This window comes from Hyla sarda, chromosome 10 (assembly GCF_029499605.1).
Source record: "Hyla sarda isolate aHylSar1 chromosome 10, aHylSar1.hap1, whole genome shotgun sequence".
Lineage (NCBI taxonomy): Eukaryota > Metazoa > Chordata > Amphibia > Anura > Hylidae > Hyla > Hyla sarda.
Window position 1 is genome coordinate 121969176 of NC_079198.1, and position 20523 is coordinate 121989698.

Here is a 20523-nt window from a genome sequence, read left to right on the forward strand (position 1 = left end):
AGCGTTGTGCTGGGTTCCCTGGGCATGCAGATTCGGTGAGGGTTCAGTGCCCTATAGTGACTCCTTGGAGTCTTGTGCTGGGTTCCCTGGGCATGCAGATTCGGGGAGGGTTCAGTGCCCTATAGTGACTCCTTGGAGCCTTGTACTGGGTTCCCTGGGGATGCAGATTCGGGGAGGGTTCAGTGCCCTATAGTGACTCCTTGTAGTCCTGTGCTGGGTTCCCTGGGCATGCAGATTCGGTGAGGGTTCAGTGCCCTATAGTGACTCCTTGGAGTCTTGTGCTGGGTTCCCTGGGCATGCAGATTCGGGGAGGGTTCAGTGCCCTATAGTGACTCCTTGGAGCCTTGTACTGGGTTCCCTGGGGATGCAGATTCGGTGAGGGTTCAGTGCCCTATAGTGACTCCTCTCAGTCTTGTTCTGGGTTCCCTGGGCATGCAGATTCGGTGAGAGTTCAGTGCCCTATAGTGACTCCTTGGAGTCTTGTGCTGGGTTCCCTGGGGATGCAGATTCGGTGAGGGTTCAGTGCCCTATAGTGACTCCTTGGAGTCTTGTGCTGGGCTCCCTGGGCATGCAGGTTCGGGGAGGGTTCAGTGACCTATAGTGACTCCTTGGAGTCTTGTGCTGGGTTCCCTGGGCATGCAGATTCGGTGGGGGTTCAGTGCCCTATAGTGACTCCTCTCAGTCTTGTGCTGGGTTCCCTGGGCATGCAGGTTCGGGGAGGGTTCAGTGCCCTATAGTGACTCCTTGGAGCCTTGTGCTGGGTTCCCTGGGCATGCAGGTTCGGTGAGGGTTCAGGGCCCTATAGTGACTCCTCTCAGTCTTGTTCTGGGGTTGCCTGGGCATGCAGGTTCGGTGAGGGTTCAGTGTCCTATAGTGACTCCTCTCAGTCTTGTTCTGGGCTCCCTGGGCATGCAGGTTCGGTGAGGGTTCAGTGCCCTATAGTGACTCCTTGGAGCCTTGTGCTGGGTTCCCTGGGCATGCAGATTCGGTGAGGGTTCAGTGCCCTATAGTGACTCCTCTCGGTCTTGTTCTGGGTTCCCTGGGCATGCAGGTTCGGTGAGGGTTCAGTGCCCTATAGTGACTCCTTGGAGCCTTGTTCTGGGTTCCCTGGGCATGCAGGTTCGGGGAGGGTTCAGTGCCCTATAGTGACTCCTCTCGGTCTTGTTCTGGGGTTGCCTGTGTTTATCTCACATGCTTCCTGCCTTTTCTTGCTGTGTTTTTCTCTGGGATAACATCTGCTGGGGGCTGTACTGACACAACCAGGGTTACTGTAGGGCACGGGCCCACGTGGTGCTGCAGGAGGAGGGAGTGACTAGGAGTTGCATGAGTGTGTGTAAGGGATAGCTGTAGTGTGAGTAGGACACTGTGCAGACAGCAACTCACTCTGCTTCTCTCTAATGGGTAGCCCCCTGGTTTTTGGGAGGGCCAGCGAGTGAAGTTTCTAGACCGTTTAGTTAAGAATTAGTCCCCTAGGAAGAACCCAGGCTGAAAATGAAGGAAGAAGCAGGAGCGGAAACCCTTGACGTGATGTATGAGGAGGACTACATGGAGCAGCCATTGGCGGTCACTGATGACTGCCTGGCAGAGTGGCAGACGGATGCTATGGAGGAGGAGGACCTGCTGTGGTACATGGACCAGCTGCAGTACTCTGCCCAGAGCCATGACGCCCAGCGCAGCCCAGAGTATGAAGAGGTTCCAGCTGTGAGTTCCAGTTTAATGCGTTAAGTTACACACATGTACTTTCTAAACATACACCAATGCACTCGCATGTAACATGATCATACGCACACAAAGCAAAGGTGCGGTCACCTTCTTACACACAGGACACGAACAATACATCTTATGTCATATATTGCCAATTACACTTAGACGTAGACCAGTGTTTCCCAATCAGCGTGCCTCCAGCTGTTGCAAAACTTCAAATCCCAGCATGCCCGGACAGCCTTTGGCTGTCCGGGCATGCTGGGAGTTGTAGTTTTGCAACAGCTGGAGGCACATTGTTTGGGAAACACTGCAGTGGACTTTTTTGTGACTTCTATTGCTCATTGTTGGGTGGTCAACCTTCCTCTCCTCGCCTTTGCTTCTGCTGGCAGAAAGTAGGGGTCCGCCCTACGGCTTAAACTCCTCCGTGAGGGGAGAGAGAGAATTTTCGCTTTCCAGGAACGATTGTTACGCTCACATGACTGATGTTATATCATGAGTAGGGGCTGATGCTCACATGTCTACTGTGATAAAAAAAAATCTCCGCTCTTGGTAGAAACCTTTACATTATCTGTAGTGTAAAGCCACATAGATAAGGTCCTGGGTTACGAATCAGCTACAGAGGGTAGAGACCATTGATTTCTAGCCGGCTGCCCCAGACCATTGATTTCTAGCCTGCTGCCCTTTCAGTATAACCCTGTGAATTCTTTGTGTTACAGATTTTGCCGCAGTTTTGGTTGGTGACTAACCCCATTCAATCAGAGAAGGATGTCCGGCATGAAATGGTGATAAAAGCTTTATTCCATCCTATTAAAAGCACACATCCAGTATGAAAAAATAAATAAAAATGATAGAATGCTTGACGCGTTTCGAACTGGCAAGGTCTTCATCATAAGCTTCTGAGTAAGAACTTGCTAGTTCAAAACCTGTCAAGCATGTTGTAACTTTTTTTTTTTTCCAGACTTGCTGTGTGCTTTTAATATGATGGAATAAAGGAAAACAGCTTTTATCATCAATCCTTGCTGGACATCCTTTTCTGATTTTTGCATCCCGTGGACGGTAGAGCCCCTCCGTTCCTAATAGTCTGTCCATGGACTAATTATATGGAGAGGTTTGCTGGCTGAGCCTTCTTGCTATACCCTCACCCATTGTTTCCTAACCAGAGTGCCTCCAACTGTTGCAAAACGACAACTCCCAGCATGCCTGGACAGCCCTTGGCTGTCCAGGCATGCTGGGAGTTGTCATTTTGCAACAGCTGGAGGCACCCTGGTAGGAAACACTGTACTAATCCCATACGACAACGCTATTTAATGTCCCTGAAACTCGCAAATACACTTTGTTTTCAGCACATAGATTTTTTATCTGTGTCAGAAAAATCTGCGCCATGTAGTCTATGGGAGGGTGCGCGACAGTTTGTTTTAAAAGCTGAGCAGCGGAGTACCCCCTTAAAGAGGCCTCTGAAAAATGAAAGAAGAGATCTGATTGGTTGCTATGGGCAACTGCACCACTCCTCCTCTGCGCAGGTTTTGATAAATCTCATTTTTCAAGCGCATCCGACTCTTGTGATCTGCCGTAGACTGTACTTAGGCCGCATTCACATCACGATTAGTGCCTCCGATGCACAGATACGATTTCCAAAGCTCACATTGGCTGCAATCGTATGTAGGCACGGACACATTCACTCCGATGGGCGGCACAGACTCAATAGCAGTCAGCTAGTGACTACGATCAGGTCATTCTCTGAGCACGCCGGACTCGACTCGGATTGGAAATGGTGGCAGACGCTCGGAAACTGACCCGAACATAGTCACAAGCTGACTACTATTGAATCTGTGCCGCCCATCGGAGTGAATGTGTCCGTGCCTAGATACGATTGCAGCCTATGTGAGCTTTGGAAATTGTATCTGTGCATCGGAGGCACTAATCGTGATGTGAATGCGGCCTAAGTACAGTCCATGGCAGACAACAAGTCAAGTCCATGGCGGCCATAGGAATAAATGTGTCCGTGTCGGTTAGTGCACCAATACTATCTGTGCATCGAAGGCGGCACTCATCGTGGTGTGAACGCGGCCAAAGTACAGTCCATGGCAGACAACAAGTCAAGTCCATGGCGGCCATAGGAATAAATGTGTCCGTGTCGGTTAGTGCACCAATACTATCTGTGCATCGGAGGCACTCATCGTGGTGTGAACGCGGCCGAAGTACAATGAGGGAGATTTATCAATACCCGTCCAGAGGAAAAGTTTCCCAGTTGCCCATAGCAACCAATCACATAATTTATTTCATTCTGCAGAGGTCTTGTAAAAAATGAAAGAAGTGATCTGATTGGTTGCTATGGGCAACTGCACCACTCTTCCTCGGCACAGGTTTTGATAAATCTCCCCCAATGTCACCAAACTCCAAAAATGGTCTGGACAAAATTATTGGCATCCTAAACTTAATATTTGGTTGCACACCCTTTGGAAAAATAAACAGAAATTAGTGGCTTGCTATAACCATCAATAAGCTTCTTACACCTCTCAGCCGGAATGTTGGACCACTCTTCTTTTGAAAACTGCTCCAGGTCTCTCTTATTGGAAGGCGCCTTTTCCCAACAGCAATTTTAAGATCTCTCCACAGGTGATCAATGGGATTTAGATCTGGACTCATTGCTGCCACTTCAGATCTCTCCAGCACTTTGTTGTCATCCATTTCTGGGGGCTTTTTGACATATTGTAAGAATAGAGATTGGTGCAGCTCACAATTAAATACTGGCCGAGGTAAAGAAGGCAAATACACCTATCCCCAGGTGTTTTATAACAATATTGAGAAAAAGAAAAGGACTGCCTACACCTCAAGGACAGTAATTAAAATGAAAAAAAAATTAAGTTAGTAATTGGCTGAGACCGTGCTTCAAATATTGATATTATAAATTTATTTAAAACGTATCCTAGACATTAAATGCCGAAAAATTCCCCTCGTGAGATTTCCTTGTCTGCCTGACTGTGCGCGGCACAACACAGCGAGGTATACAAGGAAATCTCCTCATCTGGTAATATATCTTTATTGTACTGACCTACATTGGATAACATTCTGGACTCCTATACAGTGGTCCCTCAAGTTACAATATTAATTGGTTCCAGGACGACCATTGTATGTTGAGACCATTGTATGTTGAGACCAGAACTCTATGGAAACCTGGTAATTGGTTCTGAAGGCCCAAAATTTCATCCAAAAATAGGAGAAAGTGAGGATTAAAGAAAAAAAAGAGTAGATAACTAATATAGATAAAGCAAATCCTTACATATAAAAGTAATAAATAGAGATGAGCGAACTTACAGTAAATTAGATTCGTTCCGAACTTCTCGGCTCGGCAGTTGATGTCTTTTCCTGCATAAATTAGTTCAGCTTTCAGGTGCTCCGGTGGGCTGGAAAAGGTGGATACAGTCCTAGGAGACTCTTTCCTAGGACTGTATCCACCTTTTCCAGCCCACCGGAGCACCTGAAAGCTGAACTAATTTTACGCAGGATAAGTCATCAACTGCCGAGCCGAGAAGTTCGTAACGAATCGAATTTACTGTAAGTTCGCTCATCTCTAGTAATAAAGATCTGCTGGGAGCTGTAAATCACTGTCTATTTTAGTGTTTTCCAACCAGGGTGCCTCCAGCTGTTGCAAAACTACAACTCCCAGCATGCCCGGACAGCCTTTGGCTGTGTGGGCATGCTGGAAGTTGTAGTTTTGCATTAGCTGGAGACACCTTCGTTGGGAAACACTGGTCTATGTAGAGGACAGAAGCTTCTTCAGGGTCCTGTACAGTACACAGTGTCCTAAAAAAGTAAAATGGAGCCGCCCTTACTTGGTGTCTAAAGGAGCAGCTAACCGTGGCATAGGTTAAAAATAGTACAGAACATGTAATACCTCCCTGTACTGTAGGGAGCACTACCAGACACCAGTCACTGCATGCACTTCAGTAATACAGGTAAAGAGTAGTACAGAACATGTAGTACCTCCCTGTACTGTAGGGAGCGCTACCAGACACCAGTCAGTGCATGCACTTCAGTAATACAGGTAAAGAGTAGTACAGAACATGTAATACCTCCCTGTACTGTAGGGGGCGCTACCAGACACCAGTCAGTGCATAAACTTCAGTAATACAGGTAAAGAGTAGTACAGAACATGTAATACCTCCCTGTACTGTAGGGGGCGCTACCAGACAGCCAGTCAGTGCATGCACTTCAGTAATACAGGTAAAGAGTAGTACAGAACATGTAATACCTCCCTGTACTGTAGGGGGCGCTACCAGACAGCCAGTCAATGCATGCTCTTCAGTAATACAGGTAAAGAGTAGTACAGAACATGTAATTCCTCCCTGTACTGTAGGGGGCGCTACCGGACACCAGTCAGTGCATACACTTCAGTAATACAGGTAAAGAGTACAGAACATGTAATACCTCCCTGTACTGTATGGGGCGCTACCAGACACCGGTCAGTGCATACACTTCAGTAATACAGGTAAAGAGTACAGAACATGTAATTCCTTCCTGTACTGTAGGGGGCGCTATCAGACACCTGTCAGTGCATGCACTTTAGGAATACAGGGGTTTTACCAGTGAATGTCCACTCTGATTGGTCGGTTCTTCCAGCCATTGGCATGTTTTGCAGATTTCATATTTTTGTATGTTGAGTCTGGTTTCAAGTTACAATAGTCCAGAAAAGACCATTGTATGTTGAAACTATTGTATGTTGAGGCCATTGTAAGTTGAGGGATCACTGTATACTTATTCACACTAGATTATCAGACAGATAGAATTGCCGGACTAACGGTCACACTGCAGTTATTTTTCAGAATTTTTTTTATTTTTTTTCATTTTATATTCATATTTTACCATGTCTCATGATATATGTTTGTAATTATCCCTCCCCCCACAAGGGTCCTGTGAGGGGAATCTTTTTGCATTTAATGTCTATGATATGTTTTAAATACATTTATAATATCAATATTTGAAGCACGGTCTCAGCCAATTACTAACTTTAAATTTTTTATTATACTTACTGTCCTTGAGGTGTAGGCAGTCCATTGCTTTTTGATGTATGTTTGGGGTCATTGTCCTGCTGGAAGACCCAAAATCTCGGACACAAACCCAGCTTTCTGACACTGAGCTGTACAGTGCGACCCAAAATCCATTGGTAATCCTCAGATTTCATGATGTCTTGTACACATTCAAGGCCCCCAATGCCAGAGGCAGCAAAACAACCCAAAACATCACTGACCTCCACCATATGTCACTGTAGGTTCTGTGTTCTTTTCTTTGTAGGCCTCATTCCGTTTTCGGTAAACAGTAGAATGATTTGCTTTACCAAAAAGCTTTATCTTGGTCTCATCTGTCCACAAGATGTTTTCCCAGAAGGATTTTACTCAAGTTCATTTTGGCAAAAATGTAGTCTTGCTTTTTTATGTCTGTCTGTCAGTAGTGGGGTCCTCCTGGGTCTCCTCCATAGTGGGGTCCTCCTGGGTCTCCTCCATAGTGGGGTCCTCCTGGGTCTCCTCCATAGTGGGGGTCCTCCTGGGTCTCCTCCACAGCGTTTCAGTTCATTTAAATGTCAACGGATAGTTAACGCTGACACTGATGCTCCCTGAGCCTGCAGGACAGCTTGAATATCTTTGGAACTTGTTTGGGGCTGCTTTTCCACCATCCGGACTATCCTGCCTTTACACCTTTCATAAATTTTTCTCTTCTGTCCACGCCCAGGGAGATTATCTACAATGCCATTGGTTGCAAACTTCTTGATAACGTTGCGCACTGTGGACAAAGGCAAATCTAGATCTCTGGAGATGGACTTGTAACCTTGAGATTGTTGATATTTTTCCACAATTTTGGCTCTCAAGTCCTCAGACAGTTCTCTTCTCCTCTTTCCGTTGTCCACGCTTAGTGTGGCACACACAGACACACAATGCAAAGACCAAGTGAACTTCTCTCCTTTTTATCTGCTTTCAGGTGTGATTTTTATATATGGCCCACACTTGTTACTTGCCCCAGGTGAGTATAAAAGAGCATCACATGCTTGAAACTATCTTATTTTTCCACAATTATGAAAGGGTGCCAATAATTTTGTCCAGACCATTTTTGGAGTTTGGTGACATTATGTCCAATTTGCTTTTTTTTCCCTCCCTTTTTTGGTTTAGTTCCAATACACACAAAGGGAATAAACATGTGGATAGCAAAACATGTGTTACTGCAATCCTTTTCTGTGAGAAATACTTCATTTTCTAGAAAAATTTCGGGGGTGCCAACATTTACGCCCATGACTGTAGCAGCGCAGAAACTTTGTGATAAGGATCCCTGCCTCAGAAACATGATAGCATGCAATGGCGGGCAGCGTCATGTAGTAACATGTAAGATAACACTACATCTGGGAGCCAGGCAGGGAAGGGGCCCTGGAGTTATAAGTAACCTCACCAGTCTCTATGACCTCGGTCTGTCTGGGTCTCCACCATCCACAGGAGACTCTGATGGATATAGATAAGAGACTATGAGAAGAATGCAGAGAATCCCCTTCAGTGCTCTATGTATAGGCAGCTATGTGCACATTGGCGGCGCACACAGACTCGTGAATGGGGGGCAGAGTGAGCGGTGGGTGGTATCTGCATTGCAGGACATTAGATGGGTCACATCCCATACTCAGCTACCGCAGCCGCCTGCGCCATAACATGAGTGATGAGACCGACAGATGGCATCCCTACTGCCCCTCAATACTAAAACAACGCCAGAAGTCATAGAGACTAATGGAATGAAATACTAGGTTAGATGTTGTTGTATTGACGGGGCCGTGACCTATTAGATCAGTGTTTCCCAACCAGGGTGCCTCCAGCTGTTGCAAAACTACCACTCCCAGCATGCCTGGACAGCCTTCGGCTGTCCAGGCATGCTGGGAGTGGTAGTTTTGCAACAGCTGGAGGCACCCTGGTTGGGAAACACTGCTGTGGAGGGGCAGTTTATCACACACACAAAAAAAAAAATGAAACCTGGTGGATCCATTAAAAGTCATTGAGATCCATAACAAAGTGGATCTTACCAAATTGGTCGGCTAGGCCAATGGCTGTCCGGGCATGTTGGGAGATGTAGTTTTGCAACAGCTGGAGACACCCTGTTTGGGAAACACTGCTGTGGAGGGGCAGTTTATCACACACAAAAAAAAATGAAACTTGGTGGATCCATTAAGTCATTGAGATCCATAACAAAGTGGATCTTCCCAAAATGGTCGGCTAGGCCAATGGCTGTCTGGGCATGTTGGGAGATGTAGTTTTGCAACAGCTGGAGGCACCCTGTTTGGGAAACACTGCTGTGGAGGGGCAGTTTATCACACACAAAAAAAAAATGAAACCTGGTGGATCCATTAAAAGTCATTGAGATCCATAACAAAGTGGATCTTACCAAATTGGTCGGCTAGGCCAATGGCTGTCCGGGCATGTTGGGAGATGTAGTTTTGCAACAGCTGGAGGCACCCTGTTTGGGAAACACTGCTGTGGAGGGGCAGTTTATCACACACAAAAAAAAATGAAACCTGGTGGATCCATTAAAAGTCATTGAGATCCATAACAAAGTGGATCTTCCCAAAATGGTCGGCTAGGCCAATGGCTGTCTGGGCATGTTGGGAGATGTAGTTTTGCAACAGCTGGAGGCACCCTGTTTGGGAAACACTGCTGTGGAGGGGCAGTTTATCACACACACAAAAAAAATGAAACCTGGTGGATCCATTAAAAGTCATTGAGATCCATAACAAAGTGGATCTTACCAAATTGGTCGGCTAGGCCAACAGCTGTCTGGGCATGCTAGGAGTTGTAGTTTTGCCACAGCTGAAGGCACCCTGTTTGGGAAACACTGCTGTGGAGGGGCAGTTTATCACACAAAAGAAATGAAACCTGGTGGATCCATTAAAAGTCATTGAGATCCATAACAAAGTGGATCTTACCAAATTGGTCGGCTAGGCCAATGGCTGTCTGGGCATGCTAGGAGTTGTAGTTTTGCCACAGCTGAAGGCACCCTGTTTGGGAAACACTGCTGTGGAGGGGCAGTTTATCACACACAAAAAAAATGAAACCTGGTGAATCCATAACAAAGTGGATCTTACCAAAATGGTGGGCTAGGCCAATGGCTGTCCCGCACATGCTGGGAGTTGTAGTTTTGCAACAGCTGGAGGCGCCCTGTTTGGGAAACACTGCTGTGGAGGGGCAGTTTATCACACACAAAAAAAAATGAAACCTGGTGGATCCATTAAAAGTAATTGAGATCCATAACCAAAATGGATCTTCCCAAAATGGTCGGCTAGGCCAATGGCTGTCCGGGCATGTTGGGAGATGTAGTTTTGCAACAGCTGGAGGCACCCTGTTTGGGAAACACTGCTGTGGAGGGGCAGTTTATCACACACAAAAAAAAAAATGAAACCTGGTGGATCCATTAAAAGTCATTGAGATCTATAACCAAAGTGAATCTTCCCAAAATGGTGGGCTAGGCCAATGGCTGTCCCGCACAGGCTGGGAGTTGTAGTTTTGCCACAGCTGGAGGCACCCTGTTTGGGAAACACTGCTGTGGAGGGGCAGTTTATCACACACAAAAAAAATGAAACCTGGTGGATCCATTAAAAGTCATTGAGATCCATAACAAAGTGGATCTTACGAAATTGGTCAGCTAGGCCAATGGCTGTCTGGGCATGCTGGGAGTTGTAGTTTTGCAACAGCTGGAGGCACCCTGTTTGGGAAACACTGCTGTGGAGGGGCAGTTTATCACACACACAAAAAAAAAATGAAACCTGGTGGATCCATTAAAAGTCATTGAGATCTATAACCAAAGTGAATCTTCCCAAAATGGTGGGCTAGGCCAATGGCTGTCCCGCACAGGCTGGGAGTTGTAGTTTTGCCACAGCTGGAGGCACCCTGTTTGGGAAACACTGCTGTGGAGGGGCAGTTTATCACACACAAAAAAAAATGAAACCTGGTGGATCCATTAAAAGTCATTGAGATCCATAACAAAGTGGATCTTGCCAAATTGGTCGGCTAGGCCAATGGCTGTCTGGGCATGCTGGGAGTTGTAGTTTTGCAACAGCTGAAGGCACCCTGTTTGGGAAACACTGCTGTGGAGGGGCAGTTTATCACACACAAAAAAAATGAAACCTGGTGGATCCATTAAAAATCATTGAGATCCATAACAAAGTGGATCTTAACAAAATGGTCGGCTAGGCCAATGGCTGTCCGGGAATGTCGGGAGATGTAGTTTTGCAACAGCTGGAGGCACCCTGGTTGGGAAACACTGGCCTAAGACATTCTCAGGAGAGATATGAGTCTGCAGGGGGATGGATGTGACAGGTGTCTGCAGAGCTGTCTGGAGGAGATGGGGCAGACAGAGGATTTGGACAATGCTATGCTCTACTCATTGAGACTGTATTCATGCTCAGTTAAACCGAGCATGCATGTGTATGTGGGGTCAACAGTTATATGGATAAAGTTAGCAATGCAATGCGTATTACTAATATTGTCTGACAATGCGGAATGAGATTCTGTTTTAGTAGTAGATTCCTTCACAGGAACGGCAATGTTTTACATAGAGAGAGACCAGTTACCAGCAATTAAAGGGGTACTCCGGTGGTAAGCAAAAATTTTTAAATCAACTGGTGCCAGAAAGTTATACAGATTTGTAAATTACTTCTATTTAAAAATCTTAATCCTTCCAGTACTTATCAGCTGCTGTATACTACAGAAGAAGTTGTGTAGTTCTTTCCGGTCTGACCACAGTGCTCTCTGCTGACCTCTGCTGTCCATTTTAGGAACTGTCCAGAGCAGGAGAAAATCCCCATAGCAAACCTCTCCTGCTCTGGACAGTTCCTGACACGGACAGAGGTGTCAGCAGAGAGCACTGTGGTTAGACCAGAAAGAACTACAAAACTCCCCCTGGAGCATACAGCAGCTGATAAGTACTGGAAGGATTAAGATTTTTTAAATTAATGTAATTTACAAAACTATATAACTTTCTGGCACTAGTTCATTTTAAAACATTTGTTTTCCACCCGAGTACCCCTTTAACCATTTGTTTTCTAGTTTAGGGTTCTCCAAGATATGGTGCGTTCTATTTAGCCCACTATGTAATTTGTGCTCAGCTTTGCCAAATTGCTGTCTTATGGGCTAGAGCTTTGTTTTCCAACCAGCGTGCCTCCAGCTGTTGCAAAACTAAAACTCCCAACATGCTGGAAGTTGTTGTTTTGCAACAGCTGGAGGCACCCTGTGTGGGAAACACTGATCTATCCCACCATAGTTACCATCTCTCCCAACCATCCCAGATCTGCCGGAACATTCACTATTTTGGCGCCAAAGCCTGTCCGGGTGTGCTGGGAGTTATATTTTTGCAACAGCTGGTTGGACTCTGCAGACCGGCTATAGGTTGCGTCCTACTGCAGAATTCTAGGGAAAAGATAATCTGCGGACAAACGCTTCCCAGATTGTTTGCAGCCAAAACCAGAGAGATAAAAAAATAAAAACACACAAACAAAACTGAGGCGATTGCACAATTGTTGGGTTAGTTCCCGGGTGACACATCCTCCGAGACGTAGAAGTATCCTAAAAATGCGTACATAAATCAGTGTTTTCCAACCAGACTGCCTCCAGCTGTTGCAAAACTACAACTCCCAGCATGCATCATGCCCTGACATCCATAAATAGAGCTGTAGTTTTGCAACAGGTAGAGAACAAAAATTAGGGTACAGTGATCTAGAACCGAGATCTTTAAACTGTGGCTCTCCAGATGTTGCAAAACTACATCTCCCAGCATGCCCGGACAGCCGTTGGCTGTCCGGGCATGCTGGGAGATGTAGTTTTGCAACAGCTGGAGGCACCCCTGGTTGAGAAACACTGACCTGTACTATACTATAATATGGCCCAACATGCTGGGAGTTGTAGTTTTGCAACAGCTGGAGGCACCCCTGGTTGAGAAACACTGACCTGTACTATACTATAATATGGCCCAACATGCTGGGAGTTGTAGTTTTGCAACAGCTGGAGGCACCCCTGGTTGAGAAACACTGACCTGTACTATACTACTATATAGCCCAACATGCTGGGAGTTGTAGTTTTGCAACAGCTGGAGGCACCCCTGGTTGAGAAACACTGACCTGTACTATACTATAATATGGCCCAACATGCTGGGAGTTGTAGTTTTGCAACAGCTGGAGGCACCCCTGGTTGAGAAACACTGACCTGTACTATACTATAATATGGCCCAACATGCTGGGAGTTGTAGTTTTGCAACAGCTGGAGGCACCCCTGGTTGAGAAACACTGACCTGTACTATACTACTATATAGCCCAACATGCTGGGAGTTGTAGTTTTGCAACAGCTGGAGGCACCCCTGGTTGAGAAACACTGACCTGTACTATACTATAATATGGCCCAACATGCTGGGAGTTGTAGTTTTGCAACAGCTGGAGGCACCCCTGGTTGAGAAACACTGACCTGTACTATACTATAATATGGCCCAACATGCTGGGAGTTGTAGTTTTGCAACAGCTGGAGGCACCCCTGGTTGAGAAACACTGACCTGTACTATATAGCCCAAGATGCTGGGAGTTGTAGTTTTGCAACAGCTGGAGGCACCCTGGTTGAGAAACACTGACCTGTACTATACTACTATATAGCCCAACATGCTGGGAGTTGTAGTTTTGCAACAGCTGGAGGCACACCTGGTTGAGAAACACTGACCTGTACTATATAGCCCAAGATGCTGGGAGTTGTAGTTTTGCAACAGCTGGAGGCGCCCCTTGTTGAGAAACACTGACCTGTACTATACTACTGTATAGCCCAACATGCTGGGAATTGTAGTTTTGCAACAGCTGGAGGCACCCCTGCTTGAGAAACACTGACCTGTACTATATATAGCCCAACATGCTGGGAGTTGTAGTTTTGCAACAGCTGGAGGCACACTAGTGGGGACACACTCTTTCGTGTCATAGCGGCGGACGGTTTGCTGGTAACTTTATCGCTGCAGATTCCATCCATCTGCTGGGAGTTGTTTTGCAACAGCTGGAGGCACCCTGGTTGGGAAACACCGCCATAAATGAAGCTGCGGACGATCACAATGGACACAGTAAACCCATTGTGCGCGGTTTCCCCATCTGCTCGCTGCGGCCAATATCTCTACTGTACTTGGCTCCATCCTCCATGACGCTGCCCTAACACAAGGAGAGAGTTTATAGAGGGGGCATCCTCTAAGGGCTCCCCCTAACCCCCTGATATAAAGTGGTGGGCGTTGGGACATTAATGTGGAGATGACTTGGCACCGCTCCTGCTTTTAGGAGACTGGCTCCCACTCGGTGTCCTATGTGTCTGCTGTGCCCGTGTCCCCTTCTGTAGAGCCCGTGTTTTTGTTATGTTCGCATCTTTTTTAGACCTTTCTTTTTTTTTTTTTTTTTTTTGTATCTTAATATTCCGAGTTTGTTTTTCCAGGTGTTGAGTCCGACGTATAAACAGAGGAATGAGGATTTTCGGAAACTCTTTAAACAGCTGCCAGACTCCGAGCGCCTCATTGTAGGTAAGAGAAATCCCATTGAGCGCCAATGTCACCGTCCACGCAGCATCAGACTCAACCCGGGTCCCTTGTGTGTTTATATATCAGCAAAAATAATGAAAAAAAGACGTGATCAAATATTATAATTCAGTATCGACCAGATCTCTTTATGGACAAAGCCCCATTTTACCCATCCAAACATGAGGGCATACTACTAATGTTCTAATATGTTTCATGTCACAATGGATTAAAACTTCTGCAGTCTGCACCAATATCCGTGTCACAATCTGCACATAACTCAGGATCAGTACAGGATAAGTAATGTAATGTATGTACACAGTGACCTCACCAGCAGAATAGTGAGTACAGCTCTGGAGTATAATACAGGATATAACTCAGGATCAGTACAGGATAAGTAATGTAATGTATGTACACAGTGACCTCACCAGCAGAATAGTGAGTACAGCTCTGGGGTATAATAAAGGATAAAACTCAGGATCAGTACAGGATAAGTAATGTAATGTATGTATACAATTACCTTACCAGCAGAATAGTGAGTACAGTTCTGGAGTATAATACAGGATATAACTCAGTATCAGTACAGGATAAGTAATGTAATGTATGTACACAGTGACCTCACCAGCAGAATAGTGAGTACAGCTCTGGGGTATAATACAGGATATAACTCAGGATCAGTACAGGATAAGTAATGTAATGTATGTACACAGTGACCCCACCAGCAGAATAGTGAGTACAGCTATGGAGTATAATACAGGATATAACTCAGGATCAGTACAGGATAAGTAATGTAATGTATGTACACAGTGACCTCACCAGCAGAATAGTGAGTACAGCTCTTGAGTATAATACAGGCTATAACTCAGGATCAGTACAGGATAAGTAATGTAATGTATGTACACAGTGACCTCACCAGCAGAATAGTGAGTGCAGCTCTGGGGTATAATACAGGATATAACTCAGGATCAGTACTGGATAAGTAATGTATGTACACAGTGACCTCACCAGCAGAATAGTGAGTACAGCTCTGGCGTATAATACAGGATATAGCTCAGGATCAGTACAGGATAAGTATTGTAATGTATGTACACAGTGACCTCACCAGCAGAATAGTGAGTACAGCTCTGGAGTATAATACAGGATATAACTCAGGATCAGTAATGTAATGTATGTACAGAGTGACCTCACCAGCAGAATAGTGAGTACAGCTCTGGAGTATAATACAGGCTATAAGTCAGGATCAGTACAGGATAAGTAATGTAATGTATGTACACAGTGACCTCACCAGCAGAATAGTGAGTACAGCTCTGGAGTATAATACAGGATATAACTCAGGATCAGTAATGTAATGTATGTACAGAGTGACCTCACCAGCAGAATAGTGAGTACAGCTCTGGAGTATAATACAGGATATAACCCAGGATCAGTACAGGATAAGTATTTTCATGTAGTGACTTGTCACTTCTTGTTTTTCTAACATGTGGATTGTAAATCTGCAGCTCTTTAAATCAGCACCATGTGATCTACAGCATGGATTCCTATTATAAGGAATGGGAGGCTGATTTTTCTTTGGATTTCGGCCTGGAGTGCCTGTGTAAAATACTGTGTGAACATACCCTAAGGCTTCTTCCTACGAGTACCGTATTTATTATAATAAGAACACCTCCCATGTATTATATTTATGAAGTATACAGAATAGGGGTATGAATAATTCATCTGTTTGCTCATATAGTCACATTCACATCTGTTTGCTCTTTCAGATTATTCCTGTGCGCTGCAGAGGGACATCTTACTGCAGGGACGTCTCTACCTGTCTGAGAACTGGATTTGCTTCTACAGTAACATTTTCCGCTGGGAGACTCTGGTTAGTACGGTATACGTCTTACTTGTGACACATCTGGGTTGGCGTTGATTGAAAAACCAGGAACAGAAATACCTGGGAAATATACAGTCAGGTCCATAAATATTGGGACATCAACACAATTCTAATATTTTTGGCTCTATACACCACCACAATGGATTTGAAATAAAACGAACAAGATGTGCTTTAACTGCAGACTGTCAGCTATAATCAGAGGGTATTTACATCCAAATCAGGTGAACGGTGTAGAAATTACAACAGTTTGCATATGTGTCTCCCACTTGCTGAGGGACAAAAAGTAATGGGACAATTGGCTTCTCAGCTGTTCCATGGCCAGGTGTGTGTTATTCCCTCATTATCTCAATTACAATGAGCAGATAAAGGGTCCAGAGTTAATTTCAGGTGTGCTATTTGCACTTGGAATATGTTGCTGTCAACTCTCAAGATGAGTACCAAAGAGCTATCACTATCAGTGAAGCCATCATTAGGCTGAAAAAAACAAAACAAACCCATCAGAGAGATAGCCAAAACATTAGGCGTGGCCAAAACAACTGTTTAGAATATTCTTAAAAAGAACAAACACTCCCGGAAGACCAAGGAAAACAACTGTGGTAGATGAGCGAAGAATTCTTTCCCAGGTGAAGAAAACCCCTTCACAACAGTTGGCCAGATCAAGAACACTCTCCAGGAGGTAGGTGTATATGTGTCAGAGTCATCAATAGAAGACGTCACCAGAGGGAATACAGAGGGTTCACCACAAGATGGAAACCATTGGGGAGCCTCAAAAACAGGAAGGACAGATTAGAGTTTACCAAACGACATCTAAAAAATCCTTCACAGTTCTGGAACAACTTTCTATGGACAGATGAGACCAAGATCAACTTGTACCAGAGTGATGGGAAGAGAAGAGTCTGGAGAAGAACATGATCCTAAGCGTACACCTCATCAGTGAACATGGTGGTGGTGGTGTCAGGGCATAGTGGGCATGTATGGGGCCAATGGAACTGCTTCTCTTGGATTTATTGATCATGTGACTGCTGACAAAAGCAGCAGGATGAATTCTGAAGTGTTCTGGGCCAATATTATCTGCTCATATTCAGCAAAATGCTTCAGAACTCATCGGACGTCGCTTCACAGTGCAGATGGACAATGACCCAAAGCAAACTGGAAAAGAACCAAAGTCAATGGCCAAGTCAATCACCTGACCTGAATCCCATTGAGCATTTCACTTGCTGAAGACAAAACTGAAGGGAAAATGCCCCGAAAACAAGGAGGAACTGAAGCCAGTTGCAGTAGAGGCGGCAGAGCATCACCAGGGATGAAACCAGCAATGTCCGCTGATGTCTATGCGTTCCAGACTTCAGGCTGTAATTGACTGCAAAGGATTTTACACCAAGTATTAAAAATTGAAAGTTTGATTTATGATTATTATTCTGTCCCATTACTTTTGGTCCCTGAACAAGTGGGAGGCACATATGCAAACTGTTGTAATTCCTACACCGTTCACCTGATTTGGATGTAAATACCCTCAAATTAAAGCTGACAGTCTGCAGTTAAAGGGGTTATCCAGGAAAAAAACTTTTTTTTATATATCAACTGGCTCCAGAAAGTTAAACAGATTTGTAAATTACTTCTATTAAAAAATCTTAATCCTTTCAGTACTTATGAGCTTCTGAAGTTTAGGTTGTTCTTTTCTGTCTAAGTGCTCTCTGATGACACGTGTCTCGGGAACCGCCCAGTTTAGAAGAGGTTTGCTATGGGAATTTGCTTCTAAACTGGGCGTTTACTGAGACACGTGTCATCAGAGATTACTTAGACAGAAAAGAACAACCTTAACTTCAGAAGCTCATAAGTACTGAAAGGACTAAGATTTTTTAATAGAAGTAATTTACAAATCTATTTAACTTTCTGGAACCAGTTGATATATAAAAAAAAGTTTTTTCCTGGAATACCCCTTTAAAGCAAATCTCGTTTGTTTCATTTCAAATCCATTGTGGTGGTGTATAGAGCCAAAAATGTTAGAATTCTGTCGATGTGCCAATATTTATGGACCTGACTGTACCTTTTTGGTAAAGCGCAAATCCTATATTTATTATTATTATTTTGTATTGTTATTATTTATTAATAATAATCATTATTATAATAACTATAATATTATTATTGTTGTTGTTTTTGTTATTTTGAATTATTATTATTATATTGTAATAATAATATATATATATATTTTTTTTTATATCGCGCTCTTAATACCTGAGGGTCTGTTTCGGCCAGTCCCGGCAAATGTTTCATGTGCGCTCTGCGCCGAAGCCTCATGCTGCTTTTCTGTAAACCGTTCCAAGCACGAGACTGAGCTATGACATCGTACGGCCTCGCACTAGATACAGTTACTTAGGAGACCAGCGCAAGGCTCCAGCACAGAACGCGCGTGTAACATTTGCCGGTACCGGCCGTTTCGGCCGGTACCGGCAAATGTTACATGCACGCTCTGTGCTGGTATTTAGAGTGAAAAAGAATTAAATACACGCACAAACATTACTATCATGTTATGGGATGCAAAATTGTAAAAAAAAAAAAAAAAAAAAAAAGAATGAAGAATGAATACATTTTAAAATAATTGCATTTAAATAAATAAATACATAAAATGAATGAATAAATAAATAAATATGGGATGTGCCACTTTATGTTTGATACGTCTTACAGTGTGGTAGCCAGTTCACTTCATGCTGTGTTACCTCCGCGTCCATTTCGCATCCTGTAACATTCACCTTTTCCCTTGTGCACGTCGTTCTGTACACTGTGTATAGGTCATCTGATAGCGGACGAGTCATGTGAAGGGTTCAGCTTTGGCTAAAATAGAAAAAAAAAAACTCCCCGGCTGCGATTGTTCTGCTTATATCAACAATTCAAGTTTGTTTGGTACATAGCAGAAAGGCAAAGAAGGATAAGACGCTATCTCTATTACCTCCCCCATACACGTGCATGCTTGGCTCGGTGTGTTAAGGGACTACTGTGGCGAGGGAAAAAAAATGATCCAGTATCGAGAGGATAGAGGATAAGTTTATGATTGCGGGGGGTCCGACCACTGAGACCCCCGTGATCTCTTGCACGGCACCCCATTCTCCTCCTGAACAGAACGATCTACACTCTGTGCAAGGAGACTGTCGACCCCCACACGAAGCTGTGGTCAACATCCCCCTCCATGTTTCTCTACGGGAGACCCGGAGATACACGAATGCTGTAGAGCTCCAATAGAGCTGCATAGAGGGGGCCGCTTCGTATATGCGGAGAGCGGGGCGCTGTGCAGGAGATCCCGGGAGGTCCCATCGGTTGGATGCCTCATGGTCAGACACTTATCCCCTATTCTTTGGATAGAGGGTAAATCTTTTTTCTGCCACAGTACCCCTTTAAAATCCAGCTGCTTGAGCGGTATTTTCCCAATGACACGTGTTGACAGAGAGTCAGGAGGTCCCTATACACATGTCTGCTTGGTTCTGCTGAAATCAGAGGGTTCATCTAACATTAATGCGTATGGCCAGCCATGCTTTTGACACTGGCAGCATTGTTGCAATGCTTCACTTGATCTGGACTGTGGGGCCCGGTCACAATTGCGACTTTTGCGACCTCTAATGTTACGCCAATGATTCACACAAAGGCTGTCCGGGCATGCTGGTAGTTGTAGTTTTGCAACAGCTGGAGGCACCCTGGTTGGGAAACACTGAGTTAGTGTATAGCAAGAAAGAGGCTAAGCCAGCACACCTGTCCATATAATTAGTCCATGGAAGGGAGGTCTACCACCCACGTGACACAAAAATTAGAAAAGGATATCCAGCATGGAATGGTGATAAAAACCGTTCTGTTTTATTCCATCATATTTAAAGCATACAGCAAGGACGGGAAAAATGTTACAACATGCTTGACGGGTTTCAACCTGGTAAGTTCTCATAAGCTTATGATTAGGACCTTGCCTGGCAGAAACTCGTCAAGTACTTTGGAACTTCCATACTGGATGTGACCTTTTATGCAGTGCTCTAGCACATGTTGTAAACATAGTCTTAAATGGGTATTCCCATCTTGCTAAGAGGGCTCTCCGGCCCCATCCAGCCTACATATGACTGCTAAAGGTGTTCATGAAGATTAAAGGAGATATCCAGTGGTGACTCAGTGGTGAGCAACTTATCCCCTATCCTAACTTATCCCCTATGCGATCTCCTGTACAGAGCCCCGACAGCCCGCGGGAAGGGGGCGTGTCGACACACCCCCTCAATACAACTCTATGGCAAAGCCGAAGCGCTGCCTCCGGCAATCTCCGGCTCTGCCATAGAGATGTATTGAGGGGGCGTGTCGGCCGCCGCCTCGTGTGGGGGTCGACACCCGCTATCTCGGCAGAGAGCCGGGGCCCCGTACAGAGAGATCGC

The 20523-nt window shown here is 45.0% G+C and overlaps 1 protein-coding gene across 13 annotated transcripts in view; it reads left to right on the forward strand.

Annotated features, from left to right (window-relative positions):
* The window catches only part of GRAMD1B (GRAM domain containing 1B), a 271033-nt gene that overhangs the window by 209340 nt on the left and 41170 nt on the right, over positions 1–20523 (forward strand). For 11 of the 13 annotated variants that reach the window (XM_056543506.1, XM_056543505.1, XM_056543509.1 and 8 more), the window contains 2 exons: positions 14169–14253; positions 16008–16111. In XM_056543506.1, coding sequence (XP_056399481.1) covers positions 14169–14253; positions 16008–16111 — 189 coding nt within the window. Of the gene's footprint in view, positions 1–1144; positions 1702–14168; positions 14254–16007; positions 16112–20523 lie in introns of those variants that run through there. The other 2 variants (XM_056543513.1, XM_056543514.1) reach the window with 2 other exon arrangements.